At 39.8% G+C, this 24,116-nt stretch overlaps 1 protein-coding gene across 5 annotated transcripts in view; it reads right to left on the minus strand.

Moving 5' to 3' along the window:
• Positions 1-24,116, minus strand: part of TUB (TUB bipartite transcription factor) — a 406,789-nt gene that overhangs the window by 193,027 nt on the left and 189,646 nt on the right. The window contains exon 1 of one of the 5 annotated variants that reach the window (XM_053720615.1): positions 9,240-9,291. The exons of 3 other annotated variants lie outside the window; for them this stretch is intronic. In XM_053720615.1, coding sequence (XP_053576590.1) covers positions 9,240-9,273 — 34 coding nt within the window. In that variant the 5' untranslated portion in view covers positions 9,274-9,291. Of the gene's footprint in view, positions 1-9,239; positions 9,292-24,116 lie in introns of those variants that run through there. One more of the 5 variants, XM_053720614.1, reaches the window with a different exon arrangement.

Raw genomic sequence — 24,116 nt, forward strand, 5'->3', positions numbered from 1 at the left:
TTAACAGAAAATGTGCAATATGCATCAAAACGAAATTAGACAGGTGCATACATTTGGGCACCCCAACAGAAAAATCTCATCAAATCACCCCACAGAATGATATTCAGGTCTGGGGACTGGGATGGCCATTCCAGAACACTGTACTTGTTTGTCTGCATAAATGACAGAGTAGATTTTGAGCAGTGTTTTGGGTTGTTGTCTTTTTTAAATATCCAGCCCCGGCGTAACTTCAACTTTGTGACTGATTCCTCAACATTATTCTCAAGTATCTGCTGATATTGAGTGGAATCCATGTGACCCTCAACTTTAACAAGATTCCCGGTACCGGCACTGGCCACACAGCCCCACAGCATGATGGAACATCCACCAAATTTTACTGTGCTTAGCAAGTGTTTGTCTTGGAACGCTGTGTTCTTTTGCCGCCATTCATAACGCCCCTTGTTATGACCAAATAATCTCAATCAGTCCACAGCACCTTCTTCCAAAATGAAGCTGGCTTGTTTAAATGTGCATTTGCATACCTCAAACGACTATATTTGTGGCATGTGTGCAGAAAAGGCTTCTTCCGCATTACTCTCCCATACAACTTCTCCTTGTGCAAAGTAAGCTGAATTGTTGAACAATGCACAGTAACACCATCTGCAGCAAGATGATGTTGTGGGTCTTTGGAGGTGGGCTGTGGGCTGTTTTTGACCATTCTCACCATCCTTTGCCTTTGCCTCTCCAATATTTTACTTGGGCTGCCACTTCTGGCCTTAACAAGAACTGTGCTTGTGGTCTTCTATTTCCTCACTATGTTCCTCACAGTGGACACTGACAGCTTAAATCTCTCTAATAGCTTTTTGTAGCCTTCCCCTAAACCATAATGTTGAACAATCTTTGTTTTCAGGTCATTTGAGAGTTGTTTTGAGGCCCCCATGTTGCCACTCTTCAGAGGAGAGTCAAAGAGAACAACAACTTGCAATTGGCCACCTTAAATACCTTTTCTCATGATTGGATGCACCTGTCAATGAAGTTCAAGGCTTAATGGGCTCACCAAACCAATTGTGTGTTCCAATGAATCAGTGCTAGGTAGATACAGGTATTCAAATCAACAAAATGACAAGGGTGCCCATATCTATGCACCTGTCTAATTTCGTTTTGATTCATATTGCACATTTTCTGTTAATCCAATAAACCTCACTCATTACACTACTGAAATATTACTGTGTCCTTCAGTTATTTGATAGATCAAAATGAAATTGCTGATCCAAACATCCAATTATTTATAAATGGAAATCATGGAAATTGTCAGGGGTGCCTAAACTTTATATATATGCTCAAATAACAGAGTATTGCAGTATGCAGTGATACCTTTTTAATTGGACTAACATAATATTTCAAAGACAATCTTTCGAGAGTTTTCCTCCCTTCCTCAGGTCTGAAGCAATATATTGTAGCAGTAAACCATAATATATATATATATGTATATATATATATATATATATATATATATATATATATATTTAGAGACAGAAAGGTAATCAGCGCTAGAAGTGTATGAGTATACTGTTCGTCTTAATATATGTTCCCATCCACTACCCAGAACATATATATATACAAGACACTTGCAAGTTATGTAGTAAACAGTCTCATAGATTAAATGGTGGTTAGTCTATGGAAGTATAATGTTCCTTATGTCCACAGTGCTAGTTCCTGTGTGCTGTGTAGGTTTGGCTGCCCGTCTGTATGAAAGGAATGTCCCTCGCCAAGTGCTTCCAGCAGTGAATTCCAAGCATTTTAAGGGCAGAAGCTGCAATGCATTACTGGAAGCTAGCTGTACAAGTCTGGTGAACCAATGTTCAGTAGTGTATCAATATAATACATATACACACCACCCTCTCACTCCCATAACATATACTTGGAGGAAATTCCTTGCTACTTGGGACTATATAAAAAAACCAAGAAACCAGTGAGGACACGTGGACAAGTGAGAGGACTGCTGAGGAGTGAAAGTATACTAACACAAGTGCCCAAAAATACCTCATATCTTGAGGGTATACCAGGTGAGCGTGGACTTTCCCCCACTGTTATACAGATGCAAAATATTTGAACGTATTACACGAAGTGTGCCCTCTGGTGCCTGTTTTTTTCATACCTTTCATATATATATATATATATGAAAAATAGAGTGTTGTCAGCACTTTCAGTATTACCTATAAAAGGGCTAGTGACAATGATCTGAATTTAAAGGGACACTGAACCCAAATTTTTTCTTTTGTGATTTAGATAGAGCATGAAATTTTAAGCAACTTTCTAATTTACTCCTATTATCAAATTTTCTTTATTCTCTTGGTATCTTTATTTGAAATGCAAGAATGTAACTTTAGATGTCGGCCCATTTTTGGTGAACAACCTGGGTTGTCCTTGCTGATTGGTGGATAAATTCATCCACCAACAAAAAAGTGCTGTCCAGAGTACTGAACCCCCAAAAAAGCTTAGATGCCTTATTTTTCAAATAAAGATAGCAAGAGAACAAATAAAAATTGATAATAGGAATAAATTAGAAAGTTGCTTAAAATTGCCTGCTCTATCTGAATCACCAAAGAAAAAATTTGGGTCCAGTGTCCCTTTAAGTAGGTAACAGATCACTGGTGCAGGGGAAAAGAGACAATTAAAATTAAGAATAAAAGAGAGATTTGCAATTCCTATCCAGCACTAACTAATCCCGGGATTAGTTAGTGCTGGATAGGAATTGCAAATCTCTCTTTTATTCTTAACCCCTTAACGACCGAGGACGTGCAGGGTACGTCCTCTTAAAAAAGTCAATTAACGACCAAGAACGTACCCTGCACGTCCTCGGTTTGGAAAGCAGTTGGAAGCGATCCTGATCACTTCCAGCTGCTTTCCGGTTATTGCAGGATGCCTCGATATCGAGGCATCCTGCAATAACAATTTTTGCCCCTCCGGTGCAGAGAAAGCCACTCTGTGGCCCTCTCTGCACCGGACATCGATGGCCGCATTCGTTGGTGGGTGGGAGCGTAAATGGGAGGTGGGTGGGCGGCCATCGATGGCTTCTTAGTCAGAGAGGGGGGCGGGATCGGGGGCGGGATCGCCGGGGGCGCGCACGGGCGCGCGCGCGTGCACAGGGGGCAGCGGGAGGGTCGCGTGCACGGGGAGGGAGCGGGTGGGAACCGCTTACACTACAGAAACTATTTTGATATTATTGTAAAAAATAATAAAAAAAAAAACTAATGGAAATCATCTAAGGGATCTGGGAGGGGGTGGGGGATTGATCTGGGGGGGGGGGGGGAGAGCTACACTACAGAAAAAACTAAAATAAATTGTAAAAAAACATTTTTATATGCAAACTGGGTAATGGCAGACAGCTGCCAGTACCCAAGATGGCCCCCAATAAGGCAGTGGGGGGAGTAGAGAGCTGTTTTGGGGGGGGATCAGAGAGGTTGGGGGCTAAGGGGGGATCCTACACAGCAGCATATGTAAATATGCTTAAAAAAAAAAGTAAAAAAAAAAACCTTTTATTTTAGTACTGGCAGACTTTCTGCCAGTACTTAAGATGGCGGGGACAATTGTGGGGTGGGGGAGGGAAGAGAGCTCTATGGGAGGCATCAGGGGGTCTGATGTGTCAGGTGGGAAGCTGATCTGTACACTAAAGCTAAAATTAACCCTGCAAGCTCCCTACAAGCTACCTAATTAACCCCTTCACTGCTGGGCATAATTCACGTTTTGTGCGCAGTGGCATTTAGCGGCCTTTTAATTACCAAAAAGCAACACCAAAGCCATATATGTCTGCTATTTCTGAACAAAGGGGATCCCAGAGAATCATTTACAACCATTTGTACCATAATTGCACAAGTTGTTTCTAAATAATTTCAGTGAGAAATCTAAAGTTTGTGAAAAAGTTGACTATTTTTTTTAATTTAATCGTATTTGGCGGTGAAATGGTGGCCTGAAATATACCAAAATGGGCCTAGATCAATACTTGGGGTTGTCTACTACACTACACTAAAGCTAAAATTAACCCTACAAGCTCCCTACAAGTTCCCTAATTAACCCCTGCACTGCTGAGCATAATACACTTGTGGTGTGCAGCAGCATTTAGAGGACTTATAATTACTTAAAAACAACGCCAAAGCGATATATGTCTGCTATTTCTGAACAAAGGGGATCCCAGAGAAGCATTTACAACCATTTGTGCCATAATTGCACAAAATGTTTGTTAATGATTTCAGTGAGAAACCTAAAATTTGGAAAAATTTTACTTTTTTTTTTTATTTGATCGCATTTGGCGGTGAAATGGTGGCATGAAATATACCAAAATGGGCCTAGATCAATACTTTGTGATGTCTTCTAAACAATATATATATATACATGTCAAGGGATATTCAGGGATTCCTGAAAGATATCAGTGTTCCAATGTAACTAGCGCTAATTTTGAAAAAAAGTGGTTTGGAAATAGCAAAGTGCTACTTATATTTATGGCCCTATAACTTACAAAAAAAGCAAAGAACATGTAAACATTGGGTATTTATAAACTCTGGACAAAATTTAGAAACTATTTAGCATGGGTGTTTTTTGGTGGTTGTAGATGTGTAACAGATTTTGGGGGTCAAAGTTAGAAAAAGTGTGTTTTTTTCCATTTTTTCCTCATATTTTATAATTTTTTTTATAGTAAATTATAAGATATGATGAAAATAATGGTATCTTTAGAAAGTCCATTTAATGGCGAAAAAAACGGTATATAATATGTGTGGGTACAGTAAATGAGTAAGAGGGAAATTACAGCTAAACACAAAGACCGCAAAAATGTAAATATAGCCTTGGTCCCAAACGGACAGAAAATGGAAAAGTGCTGTGGTCATTAAGGGGTTAATATATATATATATATATATATATATATATATATATATATATATATATATATATATATATATATATTTAAAATAAATAGAACATATTCTGCTATGTGCAGAACATTAGAATGTGAAATATTCATAGGTTTTTTCACACTATTTTTGCTCCATTGATTTCTAAGGAGGAATATATTATTATTATTATTATTATTATAAGGTATTTTTAGAGCACCAACAGACATGAACACTCACACAATATTCTAAAATCTACTTTTTGTGCTCATCCAGTTAGCGCATAAGCGAAAACTGTTTACTTTCGACTAATAATAAGAGCGCAGCCAGGCAAGAGCAAAAAGCTTACTTCTAGTGTAATTAACGCTCGAGCAAGAGCATTCACCTGACCCTAAATAAATGCTAGATAGAATGAAGCATTCAAAGAAAAGATTAGTCTGAGAATAACATGTAGATGTATTTGTTAACGTTTCATTAGCTGTTTAAATAGTGACAAAATAAGTGTAAAGTTTTAGGCCTAGATTTAGAGTTCGGCGGTAGCCGTGAAAACCAGCGTTAGAGGCTCCTAACGCTGGTTTTAGGCTACCGCCGGTATTTGGAGTCAGTGATTAAAGGGTCTAACTCACTTTTCAGCCGCGACTTTTCCATACCGCAGATCCCCTTACGTCAATTGCGTATCCTATCTTTTCAATGGGATCTTTCTAACGCTGGTATTTAGAGTCGTTTCTGAAGTGAGCGTTAGAGCTCTAACGACAAATCGCCAGCCGCAGGAAAATAGCAGGAGTTAAGAGCTTTCTGGGCTAACGCCGGTTCATAAAGCTCTTAACTACTGTACCCTAAAGTACACTAACACCCATAAACTACCTATGTACCCCTAAACCGAGGTCCCCCCACATCGCCGCCACTCGATTAAATTTTTTTAACCCCTAATCTGCCGACCGCCAACTACGTTATACTTATGTACCCCTAATCTGTACCCCTAACCGACGAATGACGGTTCCTTTAAGGGACGTCATCCAAGATGGCGTCCCTCGAATTCCGACTGGCTGATAGGATTCTATCAGCCAATCGGAATTAAGGTAGGAATATTCTGATTGGCTGATGGAATCAGCCAATCAGAATCAAGTTCAATCCGATTGGCTGATCCAATCAGCCAATCAGATTGAGCTCGCATTCTATTGGCTGTTCCGATCAGCCAATAGAATGCAAGCTCAATCGGAATTCGAGGTACGCCATCTTGGATGACGTCCCTTAAAGGAACCGTCATTCGTCGGGAGACAACGGAAGAAGAGGATGGATCCGCGTCGGCTGCTTCAAGATGGACCCGCTCCGCACCGGATGGAAGAAGATCGAAGATGCCGCTTGGAGAAGATGTTTGCCGGTCCGGATGTCCTCTTCTTGCCGGATAGGAGGAAGACTTTGGAGCCTCTTCTGGACCTCTTCAGCACCGGATGCCAGGACGGATCGGTGATACCTGGATGGTGAAGACAAGGTAGGAAGATCTTCAGGGGCTTAGTGTTAGGTTTATTTAAGGGGGGTTTGGGTTAGATTAGGGGTATGTGGGTGGTGGGTTGTAATGTTGGGGGGGGGGGTATTGTATGTTTTCTTTTACAGGCAAAAGAGCTGATTTTCTTGGGGCATGCCCCGCAAAGGGCCCTGTTCAGGGCTGGTAAGGTAAAAGAGCTTTTACATTTATTAATTTAGAATAGGGTAGGGAATTTTTTATTTTGGGGGTCTTTGTTATTTTATTAGGGGGCTTAGAGTAGGTGTAATTAGTTTAAAATTGTTGTAATATTTTTCTAATGTTGGTAAATATTTTTTTATTTTTTGTAACTTAGTTCTTTTTTATTTTTTGTACTTTAGTTAGTTTATGTAATTGTAGTTATTTGTAGCAATTGTATTTAATTTATTTATTGATAGTGTAGTGTTAGGTTAATTGTAGGTAATTGTAGGTAGTTTATTTAATTAATTTATTGATAGGGTAGTGTTAGGTTTAATTATAACTTAGGTTAGGATTTATTTTACAGGTAAATTTGTTATTATTTTAACTAGGTAACTATTAAATAGTTCTTAACTATTTAATAGCTATTGTACCTGGTTAAAATAATTACAAAGTTACCTGTAAAATAAATATTAATCCTAAAATAGCTACAATATAATTATAATTTATATTGTAGCTATATTAGGATTTATTTTACAGGTAAGTATTTATCTTTAGATAGGAATAATTTATTTAATAAGAGTTAATTAATTTCGTTAGATTTAAATTATATTTAAGTTAGGGGGGTGTTAGTGTTAGGGTTAGACTTAGCTTTAGGGGTTAATCCATTTATTATAGTAGCGATGAGCTCCGGTCGTCAGATTAGGGGTTAATAATTGAAGTTAGGTGTCGGCGATGTTAGGGAGGGCAGATTAGGGGTTAATACTATTTATGATAGGGTTAGTGAGGCGGGTTAGGGGTTAATACATTTATTATAGTAGCGGTGCGGTCCGCTTGGCAGATTAGGGGTTAATAAGTGTAGGCAGGTGTCGGCGACGTTGAGGGGGGCAGATTAGGGGTTAATAAATATAATATAGGGGTCGGCGGTGTTAGGGGCAGCAGATTAGGGGTACATAGGGATAATGTAAATTGCGGCGGTTTACGGAGCGGCAGATTAGGGGTTAATAATATAATGCAGGTGTCAGCGATAGCGGGGGCGGCAGATTAGGGGTTAATAAGTGTAAGGTTAGGGGTGCTTAGACTCGGGGTACATGTTAGGGTGTTAGGTGCAGACGTAGGAAGTGTTTCCCCATAGGAAACAATGGGGCTGCGTTAGGAGCTGAACGCTGCTTTTTTGCAGGTGTTAGGTTTTTTTTCAGCTCAAACAGCCCCATTGTTTCCTATGGGAGAATCGTGCACGAGCACGTTTTTGAGGCTGGCCGCGTCCGTAAGCAACTCTGGTATCGAGAGTTGCATTTGCGGTAAAAATGCTCTACGCTCCTTTTTTGGAGCCTAACGCAGCATTTTTTTGAACTCTCGATACCAGAGTTAATTTTATGGTGCGGCCAGAAAAAAGCCAGCGGAGCGTTAACAGCCCATCTACCGCCAAACTCCAAATCTAGGCCTTAGTGTCTATAAAACAATGGGAGCTGCCATGTTGTAACTTAGGCTACCTTCTCTGCTGTGTCCAATTAGGGACAGCTATAAATAGGTCACTAGAGTGTGCAGCCAATGGCTGTGTGTAATGTAACAGCGTTCTGCACTTCCATTTCTAACAGGAACTGAAAAGCTCACAATTTCACAATGGAATTACAGGAAAAGGGGCAAAATAAATAATGAAAGTATATTGCAGATTTTTTTTTATGGATACGATTTATCATTTTATATTACTATCTCAAAGTGTTCAATATCCCTTTAAAGATCTATTATAGAGCAAAAAATCAAATGGGAGGATTCAATTGTATCACTAACCACCCTAAAAGTCTACAGGCCTGATCCAAGGCAAGATAATCCAAAATGATCCAAAATGATCTGTCAGTGCTATGGAGTCAATGACAGGAGGACCTAAAGGCAAATTGCACATTGTTTGCTGTGTATCTCGCCAAGGAGTGCAACCTACATTTGTGTTTGCAATGGCAAGATACTTACATACTGGATAGTACTCAATAACATAAGTATTTCATATGTGCATTGAATTACACTTTGTAAATTAGAATTGTGTTAAGGATAAAAACTTGAATAAACAGTTTGCCTGCAAATAGGTGTTGAAAACCCGCAGAAAGATGTCAATTTACATACAAATGGTCCTTAAATTATGCAGAAACAATCATATTCAATGTCAACAGTAAAGCTTGTGTTTACGGTAAGCAGTAGATTACGAAAAAACTGTTGAACAAGAAGTCAAACTTTAAAGTATTCCTTATATATTTCTACTGTGAAATGAAGCTTTGGATATTGAGGGGAAGAAGGAGTTCCTTGCGTGTTTTTGACGTTTCTTAACAATTTATATCGGAATGTCTAAGCATATTACACTTGGAGGTCTTGCAGTTTCATATTTCTGAAGAAAATTTTAACTAGACAAAATTGCAATGTAAATTATGCTGAAATATGATTTGTATGTCTTTAAAAAAACATGTTGCTATCAGTGCCAGGTTCTCCCTGTCACATTCACTCTCCCCTGCATTCTAATGATCTTCATTACTTTCTATAGAGGTTTGCAACTCGCAAATATCTTTTATTCTCCTACCTTTTCTTGATATTCTCTCTGCTCATTTCCATTTTCTGTAGTGTAGTGACATATAGAGTGGCACAATAATAGGTCATTCCTTCTCCTATCCAATTATTTGTTCCCATGCACAGTTTTACCATCTTTTTTAATAAAATTTTAAACTTACTTTGTTGTTGGCTCACAGTCTGGCAGCGATGCATTACCTCCCAGGGACCCAAGTAAACAGTTAAAACGCAGCATGTGTGTCAAATTACTGTTTACAAATATGTCACAGAGAGTCCCCTTACAGCCCTAGCACACCTGTGAAATGGCTTATTGGCCTTCAGAGCGCATAAACATTTGTTTCAATGAGCAGTGCAGCTCAGAAGGCTATTGCAGGAGTATATTTAAGTGACATCAAACCAAACATTCAATTAAGCATACAATTTTAAACAACTTTCCAATTTAATTCTGTTATCAAATTTGCTTTATTCGCTTGGTATCCTTTGTTGAAGGAGCAGCAATGCTGGGAACTAGCTAAACATATCGGGTAAACTAATGACAAGAGGCATAAACGTGCAGCCAACAATCACCAGCTAGCTCCCAGTAGCACACTGCTGCTCATGTAACAAAGGAAAGCAATAGAACAAACCAAATAAGATAATATAATTAAATTGGAAATGTGTTTAGAATTCCATGCTCTATCTGAATAACAAAAGTTTAATTTTGACCTTACTGTCCATTATTCTTTTGTTTACAAAGTTTATGATCATATTTTACATTGTTTCTTTATTATTGTTTATCTTATCTCCTTTGTTGTGGCCAATTAGAGACATTTACAAATAAGCTCCTGCTGTGATCAAACAATCACTATGCAGATTGTTCAGAGCAGAACTGCCTGGTATTTCGGGGCCCGACTTTCCTTATGGATGGGAATCAAACTAATATAAAGTGAAAACATTGTCTGTGAAAGTGTACTAATGGCAGCTGCACCCATGATAGAACCACAAGGACTCGGGCAAACAGAATTCATTGTATTCAAATCTGCAGCAAGAACAACTTTCCAAATGAGCTGCGCTCTCTCCCCTGAATGGGAGGTTGATTTCTGTGACTGCTTCTTATTTGCTATAATTTGTATAGCAAATAAACAGTATTGGTTGTGATTTTAACAGGCAGAATCCGCTATTTCAATTTACAAAAGCGATTTCAAAAGGCATTATATTTGTAAATAATGCAATACATTTCAGCAGGTAAACAGATCATTAAGAACAAATTAAGGTCAAAACTGAAATGTGCGCTGCTGCATTAAAATAGAAGCTTGTTTGCAATATACTTCAATTAGCAAAAATGCTTCTAGTAAAAGTTGTTACTGTTTTTCGGCAGCATATGCACATATGCTGTGAGGGCCTGTGCACCTGTATGATTGCTCAGAGGGCGTGCAGTGGTGTTTATTACTTCTGAAGATGTCATTTGTGTCATACAAGTAACTGTTGACCCTCTAAGAAGGTGAGGTGAATACTGATGCACAGACTCTCACAGCATATGTGCGTATGCCGCATAAAATCAGTTATAACTTGTATTAGAAGCATATTTGCTAATGAAAGTGTAGAGCAAAAATGCTTCTATTTTAAATTGAAATGCACCTGTACACATTTAATTTTTGACTAGACTTGTGCATGGCGGAAAAATTTGTTTCGGTTCATTTCGGAGCAATTTGGATTTCTTCGAATTTCTTTTTCGGATCGATTCGATTTCAGATACATTTGAATGTATTTGTTTTGGATTCATTCGGATTCGAATAAATTCGGATGTATTCGGTTCAGATTCGATTCGTAAATTCGGAAGTTTGGTATGTGTTAGGTGGGATGTGCTGTGTATTAGAATAGTATTATGTACTGTATATTAGGTGTAACGCATCTGAATCAACATAAGTACCAACCTCACAGGTACGAGCTACACAATATGCACAAAGCTAGCAGAGGTATATAGCCTAATATACAGTACATAATACTAGTGTAATACACAGCACATCCCACCTAAGTACCAATCTCACAGGTACCAGCTACACAATATGCACAGAGCTAGCAGAGGTATATAGCCTAATATACAGTACATAATACTAGTGTAATACACAGCACATCCCACCTAAGTACCAACCTCACAGGTACCAGATACATAATGTGCCCTGCACAGAGCTAGCAGAATGATATAACCTAATATACTGTAGAATACTAGTGTAATTGTGATTAGTCCATGGTCATTTGAATGTAACAAATAAATCCAAATTAATTTGGATTTATTCGTTGCAAATGCATTCAGATTAGTTTAGTTTCATTGCTAGTGTGATTCGAAAATTCAAATCGATCCGAAGCTCCAAATTTGACAAATTTGTACGAATTTTGATTCTGAACGAAACTAAATGCACATCTCTATTTTTGACGTTTCTATCCCTTTAAAGGCAAGCAAGGTTTACAGAACAATATGTTTTTAAGCTTCCCCAGATGAGCACTTTCCCTTCTAAAGGTGATTGGGCACCTGGACCCCATTGAGCCTTAGAAGACTGTAGCTGTATTTCCACTGACAAGTTCCATCCATCATTCAGAGAAGAATTGCAGGGAATTCCAGGGCTTTACTGACCTCCTCAATAAGATTACACTTCTATTCTGAATGAATGTTCTTCCCTGTGATAGGCAAAAGTGGGATAAAAGAGGCTGCACCCTGTGAGGGTACTATTCCATTGAAAATGTATTAAAGGGACAGTCTACACCAACATTTTTCTTATTTAAAAAGATCGATAATCCCTTTATTACTCATTTCCCGTTTTTTGCATAACCAACACAGTTATATTATACTATACTTTTTACCTCTGTGGTTACCTTGTATCTAAGCCTCTGCAGACAGCCTTATTATCTAAGTGCTTTTGACAGACATGCAGTGTAGTCAATCAGTGAAGACTCCTAAATAACTTCACGGGAGTGAGCACAATGTTATCTATATGACACATGAACTAACAATGTGTAACTGTGAAAAACTTTCAAAATGCTCTGAGCTAAGAGGCGGTTTTCAACGGTATAGAAATCAGTTTGAGCTTAGCTAGGTTTAGCTTTTCAAAAATACCACCAAGGGAACAAATCAAATTTGATGATAAAAGTAAATTGGAAAGTTGTTTAAAATTGCATACCCTATCTGACTCATGAAAGTTTTGTTTTGATTTTACTGTCCCTTTAAGCTCAGTTGGAATATTGCACTGATAGACAACAAACATATCCATTACTGCAAAAACTATAATTAGTAACACAACCCCTTCTTAGAAGGAACTGTCTCTTGTGCCGCTTATAGAACAGCTAGCGGAAAGTCATTTAGCCCCTTTTCTATAGTTTTAATCATATAATAAAAGTAAATATTTTAAATGAATAACTCGAGAATTAACAAAAGGAGAAAACAGGGAAAATACTATAGATAGATAGAAAGATGACTAATTAACCCATACTGCTGGGAATTTCAGGAGTGTGGTGCCCAGCAATTAACGGACTTTTAATTGCTAAAATCTAATTGCGAAGCCATGTATGTTTGTTATTTCTGAACAAATGGGACCCCAGAGAACCTTTTACAACCATTTTTATTATGACTGCAGTAGTGTGCAAATAATTTCAGTGAGAAACCCAACATTTGTGAAGCAGTTAACATTTTATTTAATATGATCACATTTGGTGGCAAAACAGAGGCATAAAATATACAAAAATGGGCCTAGTTCAATATCTTGGGTAGTCCACTAATTTTTTTATATATATAGATGTATGTAATAGACACTACTATAAAGAAGACTGTGCACAGATATATATATATATATATATATATATAAATATCAAGTATAAAACCTTTTAAAAAATTACTTAGAAGCTCTCAGTTTAGCATTATTGATGTGGTTACTGTCCCACTGAAAGGGACTGGGAAAACAAGAAAAGCAAACACTCCCCCTCCCCCTTTCCTGCTATTGAAAAGACAGATAATATAAACAGGCGCCAGCAGTAGTGTGTAAACACCCGTATACATCTGACACTGTGGGGCCTGGTTAGGAGTCTGAAAATCAGCACAATGTTATTAAAAAATAAGCAAAACTATACATTGTTACAAAAACACTCACAGATGGTTTATATAAATTGATTATCTACAAAACATTTATGCAAAGAAAAATCTAGTGTATAATGTCCCTTTAATAAGCAACAGCTTTTAGCTGATGCTTTAAAACCACCACAGTTTGATCCAACCGCGGAGGTCCACAGCAATTGCTCTTGCGCAGCATTGCATGATTGAAAGATTGTACAATGATAAAAGCGAGAGGCACTGTACTGCCTGCAAGCCGCTATCATGCACAGACAGATCCCCTTATTGGGCACTTGTTTGCATGTTCGTCGATAAATAGGGCCCATAAGGATTTCTCTATGTATTATTTTCTTAGAAACAAATGGTTCTGACTTTGTAGCTAAATAAAACTCCTTTTTAATTAAAGGAATTTGTGCTGCTAAGGAAAACTATCCCCTAGACACCACATAGCAGCTGAATATACCGCATAATTAATTTTAATAAAGCATTTCATAGAGTCATCAGCATTTTATCTGGAGGATTTCTATGGCATTTCTCCGACATAAGTATGCAGAGAGCCAATAAAATGATTTATGGTGAAAATGTAAAAGCTTAATTAGTTTGACCTCAGAAGATAGGTTAATTGATCATAAATCAAAAGCAAAACATTTAGGCGTACTCTTGTATAACTTAGCTAAGGTCTGTCTGGGTTTTATTGTAGTATTACTGTCATTAAAATGTCTGCAAGATGATTATGTTGATACCTTGTTATTACTGGTTAAAGTTACATAGTCATAAAGATCAGAGCAACCCTATAACCTGGATTTATTAAAGTGTCAGTAAATCTTGGTATATAAAATTTAAAATCTAGGCAGGCTCTATTATTGTAATTGATAATCTTTAGTAATCTTTTCAATAAATTGTTTAAAAATAAAGTAATAACAATTTAAAATATCAAAAATCAACGTTCTCAAATTCCTCACTCGCCGCCCATTCAGCAGCTCCTAATATGGGAGTATTTTCTCGCCGAAAAGTTCATCCCATAGGAAGGTCTCGACCCACCCCCGTTCCTCCTATTCAAGCTCGTTCACAAGCTTATGCCTGTCAAGTGATTTTCACCAACATCTGAAAACTGCGCATGCCCTTATCCGGCAAATAATGGTAAAGACTGCATTGCCTGTGCTGTCTGATAATGCCCCCAGCTATGCCTGTCAATCAAAGATTGCGTGTCCAGACAGACAAGGAGCAGCGCGACCAATAAACAGGGGATTGGTCACAAGAAGGAGAAATTAGCGTAGCAGTTATGGGCGACTGGCGTATACTGCCTCAATGTAAGTTTAGCGACCTGTTTTAAATATGTTAGAAATATGTATTTATTAAGAAATTACACTAGATTGTTTTAGATACATAAGGCATTTAGGAAAATACTATGAAAAAAGTTTACTGTCCCTTTAAAGAGAAATGAAACCCAATCATTTTATTTTGTGATACAGACACAGCATATCTTTTTTAAAACAAGTTTCCAATTAATCAAATTTGCTTAGTTCCCATGGTATTCTGTGTTAAAGAGATAGTTAGGTAGACATCAGGATCACTACATGACACAAAATAGTGCTGCTATATAGTGCTCCAGAAATAAGTCCCTGCTTCTCAACAAAAGACACCAAAAGAACAAAAAAACACAATTTATGCTTACCTGATAAATTTATTTCTCTTGTGGTGTATCCAGTCCACGGATCATCCATTACTTGTGGGATATTCTCATTCCCAACAGGAAGTTGCAAGAGGACACCCACAGAAGAGCTGTTATATAGCTCCTCCCCTAACTGCCATATCCAGTCATTCGACCGAAAACACGCAGAGAAAGGAGAAACCATAGGGTGCAGTGGTGACTGTAATTTAAATGAAAAAATCACCTGCCTTAAAATGACAGGGCGGGCCGTGGACTGGATACACCACAAGAGAAATAAATTTATCAGGTAAGCATAAATTGTGTTTTCTCTTGTAAGGTGTATCCAGTCCACGGATCATCCATTACTTGTGGGATACCAATACCAAAGCTAAAGTACACGGATGAAGGGAGGGACAAGGCAGGTACTTAAACGGAAGGTACCACTGCCTGTAAAACCTTTCTCCCAAAAATAGCCTCCGAAGAAGCAAAAGTATCAAATTTCTAGAATTTTGAAAAAGTATGAAGCGAAGACCAAGTCGCCGTCTTGCAAATCTGTTCAACAGAAGCCTCATTTTTAAAGGCCCATGTGGAAGCCACAGCTCTAGTAGAATGAGCTGTAATCCTTTCAGGAGGCTGCTGGCCAGCAGTCTCATAGGCTAAGCGGATTATGCTTCTTAGCCAAAAAGAAAGAGAGGTTGCCGAAGCCTTTTGACCTCTCCTCTGTCCAGAGTAGACAACAAACAAAGCAGATGTTTGACAAAAATCTTTAGTAGCTTGTAAGTAAAACTTTAAAGCACGAACCACGTCCAGATTGTGTAATAGACGTTCCTTCTTTGAAGAAGGATTAGGACACAAGGATGGAACAACAATCTCTTGATTGATATTCTTGTTAGATACCACCTTAAGTAAAAACCCAGGTTTGGTACGCAGGACTACCTTATCCGTATGGAAGATCAGATAAGGAGAATCACAGTGTAAAGCAGATAACTCGGAGACTCTACGAGCCGAGGAAATAGCTACCAAAAACAGAACTTTCCAAGATAAAAGTTTGATATCTATGGAATGAAGAGGTTCAAACGGAACTCCTTGAAGAACCTTAAAAACCAAATTTAATCTCCATGGGGGAGCAACAGGTTTAAACACAGGCTTGATTCTAACCAAAGCCTGACAAAATGCCTGAACGTCTGGAACATCTGCCAGACGCTTGTGTAAAAGAATAGACAGAGCAGAAATCTGTCCTTTTAAGGAACTAGCTGATAATCCTTTTTCCAAACCATCTTGGAGAAAAGATAATATCCTGGGAATCCTAACCCTTGGATTCACACCAATAAAGATATGTACGCCATATTTTATGGTAAATTTTCCTGGTGACAGGCTTTCATGCCTGTATTAAGGTATCAATGACTGACTTGGAGAAGCCACGCTTTGATAAAATCAAGCGTTCAATCTCCAGGCAGTCAGTCTCAGAGAAATTAGATTTGGATGGTTGAAAGGACACTAAAGTAGAAGGTCCTGTTTCAGAGGCAGAGTCCATGGTGGAAAGGATGACATGTCCACCAGATCTGCATACCAGGTCCTGCGTGGCCACGCAGGCGCTATCAAAATCACTGATGCTCTCTCCTGCTTGACCTTGGCAATCAGTTGAGGGAGCAGAGAAAACGGTGGAAACACATAAGCCAGGTTGAAAGACCAGGGCACTGCTAGAGCATCTATTAGCGTCGCCTTGGGATCCATGGACCTGGATCCGTAACAAGGAAGCTTGGCGTTCTAGCGAGACGCCACGAGATCCAGTTCTGGTTTGCCCCAACGAGAAATCAATTGTGCAAACACCTCTGAATGGAGTTCCCACTCTCCCGGATGAAAAGTCTGACGACTTAAAAAATCCGCCTCCCAGTTCTCAACACCTGGGATATGGATAGCTGATAGGTGGCAAGAGTGAGTCTCTGCCCAGCGAATTATCTTTGAGACTTCTAACATCGCCAGGGAACTTCTTGTTCCCCCTTGATGGTTGATGTAAGCCACAGTCGTGATGTTGTCCGACTAAAATCTGATGTACCTCAGAGTTGCTAACTGAGGCCAAGCCTGAAGAGCATTGAATATCACTCTTCCAGAATATTTATTGGAAGGAGTGTCTCCTCCTGAGTCCACGATCCCTGAGCCTTCAGGGAGTTGCAGACTGCACCCCAACCTAGAAGGCTGGCATCTGTTGTTACAATTGTTCAATCTGGCCTGCGAAAGGTCATACCTTTGGACAGATGGACCCGAGATAGCCCCCAGAGAAGAGAATCCCTGGTCTCTTGATCCAGATTTAGTATAGGGGCCAAATCTGTGTAATCCCCGTTCCACTGACTGAGCATGCATAGCTGCAGCGGTCTGAGATGTAGACGTAACATTAAGCCGATTACTTCCATGCACTGAGCCACCGAAGGGCGCGGAATGGAATGAAGAACACGGCAAGAATTTAGAAGCTTTGATAACCTGGACTCCGTCAGGTAAATTTTCATTTCTACGGAATCTATCAGAGTCCCTAGGAAGGAAACTCTTGTGAGTGGGGATAGAGAACTCTTTTCCTTGTTCACTTTCCACCCATGCGATCTCAGAAATGCCAGTACTACGTCCGTATGAGACTTGGCAATTTGGAAGTTTGACGCCTGTATCAGGATGTCGTCTAAATAAGGGGCCACTGCTATGCCCCGCGGCCTTAGGACCGCCAGAAGCGACCCTAGAACCTTCGTAAAGATTCTTGGGGCTGTAGCTAATCCAAAGGGAAGAGCTACAAACTGGTAATGCCTGTCTAGAAAGGCAAACCTGAGAAACCGATGATGATCTTTGTTATCGGAATGTGAAGATAAGCATCCTTTAAATCCACTGTAGTCATATATTGACCCTCCTGGATCATAGGTAAGATGGTACGAATAGTTTCCATCTTGAATGATGGAACTCTGAGGAATTTGTTTAAGATCTTTAGATCCAAAATTGGTCTGAAGGTTCCCTCTTTTTTGGGAACCACAAACAGATTTGAGTAAAAACCCTGTCCCTGTTCCTCCTTTGGAACTGGATGGATCACTCCCATAACTAGGAGGTCTCGTACACAGTGTAATAATGCATCTCTCGTTATCTGGTTTGCAGATAATTGTGAAAGGTGAAATCTCCCTTTTGGGGGGTAAGCTTTGAAGTCCAGAAGATATCCCTGGGATATAATTTCCAACACCCATGGATCCTGGACATCTCTTGCCAATGCCTGGGCGAAGAGCGAAAGTCTGCCCCCTACTAGATCCGTTACCGGATAGGGGGCCGTTCCTTCATGCTGTCTTAGAGGCAGCAGCAGGCTTTTTGGCCTGCTTACCTTTGTCCCAGGTCTGGTTTGGTCTCCAGACCGTCTTGGACTGAGCAAAAGTTCCCTCTTGTTTGCATTAGAGGAAGTTGATACCGCACTTCCCTTGAAGCTTCGAAAGGCATGAAAATTAGACTGTTTGGCCCTTGATTTGGACCTGTCCTGCGGAAGGGCATGACCTTTTCCTCCAGTGATATCAGCAATAATCTCCTTCAAACCAGGCCCGAATAGGGTCTGCCCCTTGAAGGGAATGTTAAGCAGCTTAGATTTTGAAGTCACCTCAGCTGACCATGATTTAAGCCATAGCGCCCTGCGCGCCTGTATAGCAAAACCAGAATTCTTAGCTGTTAGTTTAGTCAAATGAACAATGGCATCAGAAAACAAAGGAATTGGCTAGCTTAAGTGCTCTAAGCTTGCCAAGTATGTCATCCAATGGAGTCGCTACCTGTAAAGCCTCTTCCAGAGACTCAAACCAGAACGCCGCCGCAGCAACAGTTACAGGAGCAATGCATTCAAGGGGCTGTAGGATAAAACCTTATTGAATAAACATTTTCTTAAGGTAACCTTCTAATTTTTTATCCATTGGATCTAAAAAAGCACAACTGTCCTCGACAGGGATAGTAGTACGCTTTGCTAAAGTAGAAACTGCTCCCTCCACCTTAGGAACTGTCTGTCATAAGTCCCGTGTGGTGGCGTCTATTGGAAACATTTTTCTAAAAATAGGAGGGGAAGAGAACGTCACACCTGGTCTATCCCATTCCTTATTAATAATTTCTGTAAACCTTTAAGGTATTGGAAAAACATCAGTACACACCGGCACTGCATAGTATTTATCCAGTCTACACAATTTCTCTGGCACTGCAATTGTATCACAGTCATTCAGAGCAGCTAAAACCTCCCTGAGAAACACGCGGAGGTGTTCAAGCTTAAATTTAAATGTAGAAATATCAGAATCAGGTTGCATCATCTTTCCTGAGTCAGAAACATCACCCACAGACTGAAGCTCTCCTTCCTCAGCTTCTGCATATTGTGAGGCAGTATCAGACATGGTTCTTAAAGCGTCAGTATGCTCTGCATTTCGTCTAACCCCAGAGCTATCTTGCTTACCTCTAAATTCAGGTAGTCTGGCTAATACCGCTGACAGTGTATTATCCATGACTGCCGCCATGTCTTGTAAAGTAATCGCTATGGGCGCCCTAGATGTACTTGGCGCCATTTGAGCGTGAGTCCCTTGAGCGGGAGTCAAAGGATCTGACACGTGGGGAGAGTTAGTCGGCATAACTTCCCCCTCGTCAGATTCCTCTGGTAATAATTTTTTTTTTTTTTTTAAAAGACAGAATATGATCTTTATTGCTTAAAGTGAAATCAGTACATTTGGTACACATTCTAAGAGGGGGTTCCACCATGGCTTTTAAACATAATGAACAAGGAGTTTCCTCTATGTCAGACATGTTTGTACAGACTAGCAATGAGACTAGCAAGCTTGGAAAACACTTTAAATCAAATTAACAAGCAAATATAAAAAACGGTACTGTGCCTTTAAGAGAAACAAATTTTGTCAAAATTTGAAAAACAGTGAAAAAAGGCAGTAAATCAAACAAAATTTTTACAGTGTATGTAATAAGTTAACAGAGCATTGCACCCACTTGCAAATGGATGATTAACCCCTTAATTCAAAAAACGCATCAAAAAAACAATATGGACGTTTTTTAACAGACACAACAAACTGCCACAGCCTGCTGTGGCCCTACCTTCCCCAATAAACGACTTTGGAAAGCCTTTGAGCCCTTTAGAGATGTCCTATAGCATACAGGGGACTCCTGAGGGAAGCTTGATGTCACAGTTTGTAATTTTAACTGCACCAACTGTAACTTTTATACTACAACAGTGGAAAGCCTCAGGAAACTGTTTCTAGGCAAAATTTAAGCCAGCCATGTGGAAAAAAACTAGACCCCAATAAAGTTTTATCACCAAAGCATATATAAAAATGATTAAACATGCCAGCAAACGTTTTATATTGCAATTTTATAAGGGTATTACCCCTGAGAGTAAGCATGATACCAGTCGCTATTAAATCACTGTATTCAGGCTTAACTTACATTAATCCGGTATCAGCAGCATTTTCTAGCATTTTCAATTTCTAGAAAAAATTGTAGCTGCACATACCTCATAGCAGAGTAACCTGCACACCATTCTCCCGCTGAAGTTACCTCTCTCCTCAGACAAATGTAAGAACAGCAATGGATCTTAGTTACAACCTGCTAAGATCATAGAAAACTCAGGCAGATTCTTCTTCTATTTACTGCCTGGGATAAAATAGTACAACTCCGGTACCATTTAAAATAACAAACTTTTGATTGAAGATAAAAAACTAACTATATTTCACCACTCTCTCTCTTACTACCTCCATGCGTGTTGAGAGTTGCAAGAGAATGACTGGATATGGCAGTTAGGGGAGGAGCTATATAACAGCTCTGCTGTGAGTGTCCTCTTGCAACTTCCTGTTGGGAATGAGAATATCCCACAAGTAATGGATGATCCGTGGACTGGATACACCTTACAAGAGAAAATGTGATATTAGAAGTAAATTAGAAAGTTGTTTAAAATATCATACTCTATCTGAATCCTGAAAGAAAAATGTTGGGTTTCATATTCCTTTAAGGAGGGCTGGGTAGCATCTGCGGGGCATTTCCAACCGAATCAGGTAAAAAGAGCATGAAATAAATTTTAACATGGTGACATATGATACTAAATCTTCTCAGTCTGAAGGGAATATAAATCAAAATGTAATGTAGAGGGGACATAATGTGCATACGTGTATTTCAGTTTTCTGTATTTGTGCAAATTAGCAAAATGCTTCTATCAAAATGTATTACTGTTTCAGGGGCATATGCACATATGCTGTGAGCCCTGTGTACCACATTCAAACACCACACCTGCTCAACCACATACATTACCTTTTTATAAAGAAAAATCAATCACTTGCTCACATCCCATATATTTCAAACTTTTATTGTAAACGTAGGTCCAACAGATACAGCCACGGCATAAATAAGGGTGGATATCCTGAAACATTGCATACATGCTGTGGACAAGTGAGGCTTGATGTCTACATTGGGGCTGGCAGTGCCCCTTTGTTTTCACATGCATGCTTTTTTAACCAAGGAGGACAGTGCCGATTCCATATCAGCTGATTGAGTATTATTATTTTTTTTAAATATGTCAGTAGCAACAGCAAGGGGCAGCACATTTTGATCCACAATTCTTTGTAGGGTGCATTAAAAGGTGTCAGAGCAGCTTCAATGTCCACTTGTCGCACACAGCGCACAGTGAGGGTAAGTGAGCACACCATACACAGGGAATGAAGTAGCCAAAGATTACTCTGAACAGAATCAGGTATGGGCTGCAGAGACTCTGGGTCTTATTTGAGGTCTGATATGGGTATGCAGCTTATAGAGGGACTGCAGGGCCTCAGGTCTGATATGAGGTCTAACACAACATGTGACTGGCAGAGAGTCTGACATGAGGTCTAACACAACATGTGTCTGACAGAGAAGCTGCAGGGCTTGGGGTCTGACATAATGTCTAACACAACATGTGTCTGACAGAGAAGCTGCAGGGCTTGGGGTCTGACATGAGGTCTAACACAACATGTGTCTGACAGAGAAGCTGCAAGGATTGGGGTCTGACATGAGGTCTAACACAACATGTGTCTGACAGAGAAGCTGCAGGGCTTGGGGTCTGACATGAGGTCTAACACATGTGTCTGACAGAGAAGCTGCAAGGATTGGGGTCTGACATGAGGTCTAACACAACATGTGTCTGACAGAGAAGCTGCAGGGCTTGGGGTCTGACATAATGTCTAACACAACATGTGTCTGACAGAGAAGCTGCAGGGCTTGGGGTCTGACATGAGGTCTAACACAACATGTGTCTGACAGAGAAGCTGCAGGGCTTGGGGTCTGACATAATGTCTACCACAACATGTGTCTGACAGAGAAGCTGTAGGACCTCACCTGACATCTACAGCTCAGCTTCCAGATCCACCTGGTTCCTCTCTTGATTCCTGGTGACTCCAGCCTGTGAACATCACTCAGGATCAGGCTGCTACATTATACTAATGTTTGTAAGCCACTGGACAGGAAGGAGGTAGCAGGAGTTGTGCCTGAGCCAACAGAGTAGAGGGAACACACTGTCTGACCAGCCCTGAGGTCTATATCCGGCTACTATTCAACCAATGATGTGGCAGGGAGTATGCAAAAAATGCCCCCCCCCCCCACCTACCTGCTGCCCTAGGCAAAGCTCTTGCTGGCCTAGGTATGTGACTGACAAAGAGGCTGCAGGGCCAGGGGTCTGATATGAGGTCTAACATGATCATGTGACTGACAGAGAGTCTGCACGGTCAGGGGTCTGATATGAGGTCTAACATGATCATGTAACTGACAGAGAGGCTGCAGGGCCAGGGGACTGATATGAGGTCTAACATGATCATGTGACTGACAGAGAGGCTGCAGGGCCAGGGGTCTGATATGAAGTCTAACATGATCATGTAAGTGACAGAGAGGCTGCAGGGCCAGGGGACTGATATGAGGTCTAACATGATCATGTGACTGACAAAGAGGCTGCAAGGCCAGGGGTCTGATATGAAGTCTAACATGATCATGTGACTGACAGAGAGGCTGCAGGGCCAGGGGTCTGATATGAGGTCTAACATGATCAAGTAACTGACAGAGAGGCTGCAGGGCCAGGGGTCTGATATGAGGTCTCACATGAGACAGAGAGGCTGCAGGGACAGGGGTCTGATATGAGGTCTAACATGATCAAGTAACTGACAGAGAGGCTGCAGGGCCAGGGGTCTGATATGAGGTCTAACATGATCATGTGACTGACAAAGAGGCTGCAGGGCCAGGGGACTGATATGAGGTCTAACATGAGACAGAGAGGCTGCAGGGCCAGGGGTCTAATCTGATATTGAATCACAATATTCTAACCATTTTGCAAGTAACTTGTTCTTCTCTGGAATTTGTATAGTGGAGAGCTGACAGCCCTCTACAGAAAGATATTTAAGCAACTCCAGGAGAAAGTTCAACATGCGACCCCAAATTATTTTATTTCATTCTTCATATTCTTCATAAAATAGCTACATTATGTGACCAACCAGATGCCTCTGTGAGTAAAGCACAGATATGCAGCCAGCTAGTCTGAACACCGCAGATATTGTTTGTAGACTTTATCTTTAATGAGTATCACTCACTGGATCACTAATAATGCCAAATCTATTTGCAAACAATCCGGTTTTATTGCAATTTGAAAAATATGGACAATTTTCTTGAAATCATTTTTAAATAGGAAAAAGAAGTTCCTCATATTGCGTTTACCCAATGACATCAGAGGAGGGTGTCATGAATATTTAAAAAATAAATTACAGCTTTCAAAAAGACATAAAACATTGTGTACCCTGCTTCAAAGAAACACAATATGTTCCTCAATTGTGTTTTCCTTCTTCTTCTAATAAAGTAGATGCAATTTTGCATAAAAATTATAGAGCTATGAAGCAGAACAAAAGGCTTCACTCCAACCTTTTAGCTGAGCAATACTCTGTGTATAAATGACAAAAAAAACATAACATGGAAATTTTACACCTACACAAACTGTGTTAAAAACCTTCTATAAAACCTTTATGCATTTTGTCACAAGCTCGGCCGCACTGAAGTATCAGTTAAACAATGTTCTAATGAATTACACGTATCTTGAATGAACATAGCAGTGCAAAACAAATATCTGTGTTAGAGCATTTTATTATTGTCCTATAGCTTGAACATAACTATGTGTTTAACTTTGCATCTTCATAATAGCAATACACAACTGGGAGCTAGTTGATCACATCTGAAGAGCCAATGACAAGAGGCATATGTGTGTAGCCACTAATCAACAACTGTCTCTTGTCAGTGGATTGCTGCTATTGAGCATATCTA

This window comes from Bombina bombina, chromosome 7 (genome assembly GCF_027579735.1).
Source record: "Bombina bombina isolate aBomBom1 chromosome 7, aBomBom1.pri, whole genome shotgun sequence".
Classification (NCBI taxonomy): Eukaryota; Metazoa; Chordata; class Amphibia; order Anura; family Bombinatoridae; genus Bombina; species Bombina bombina.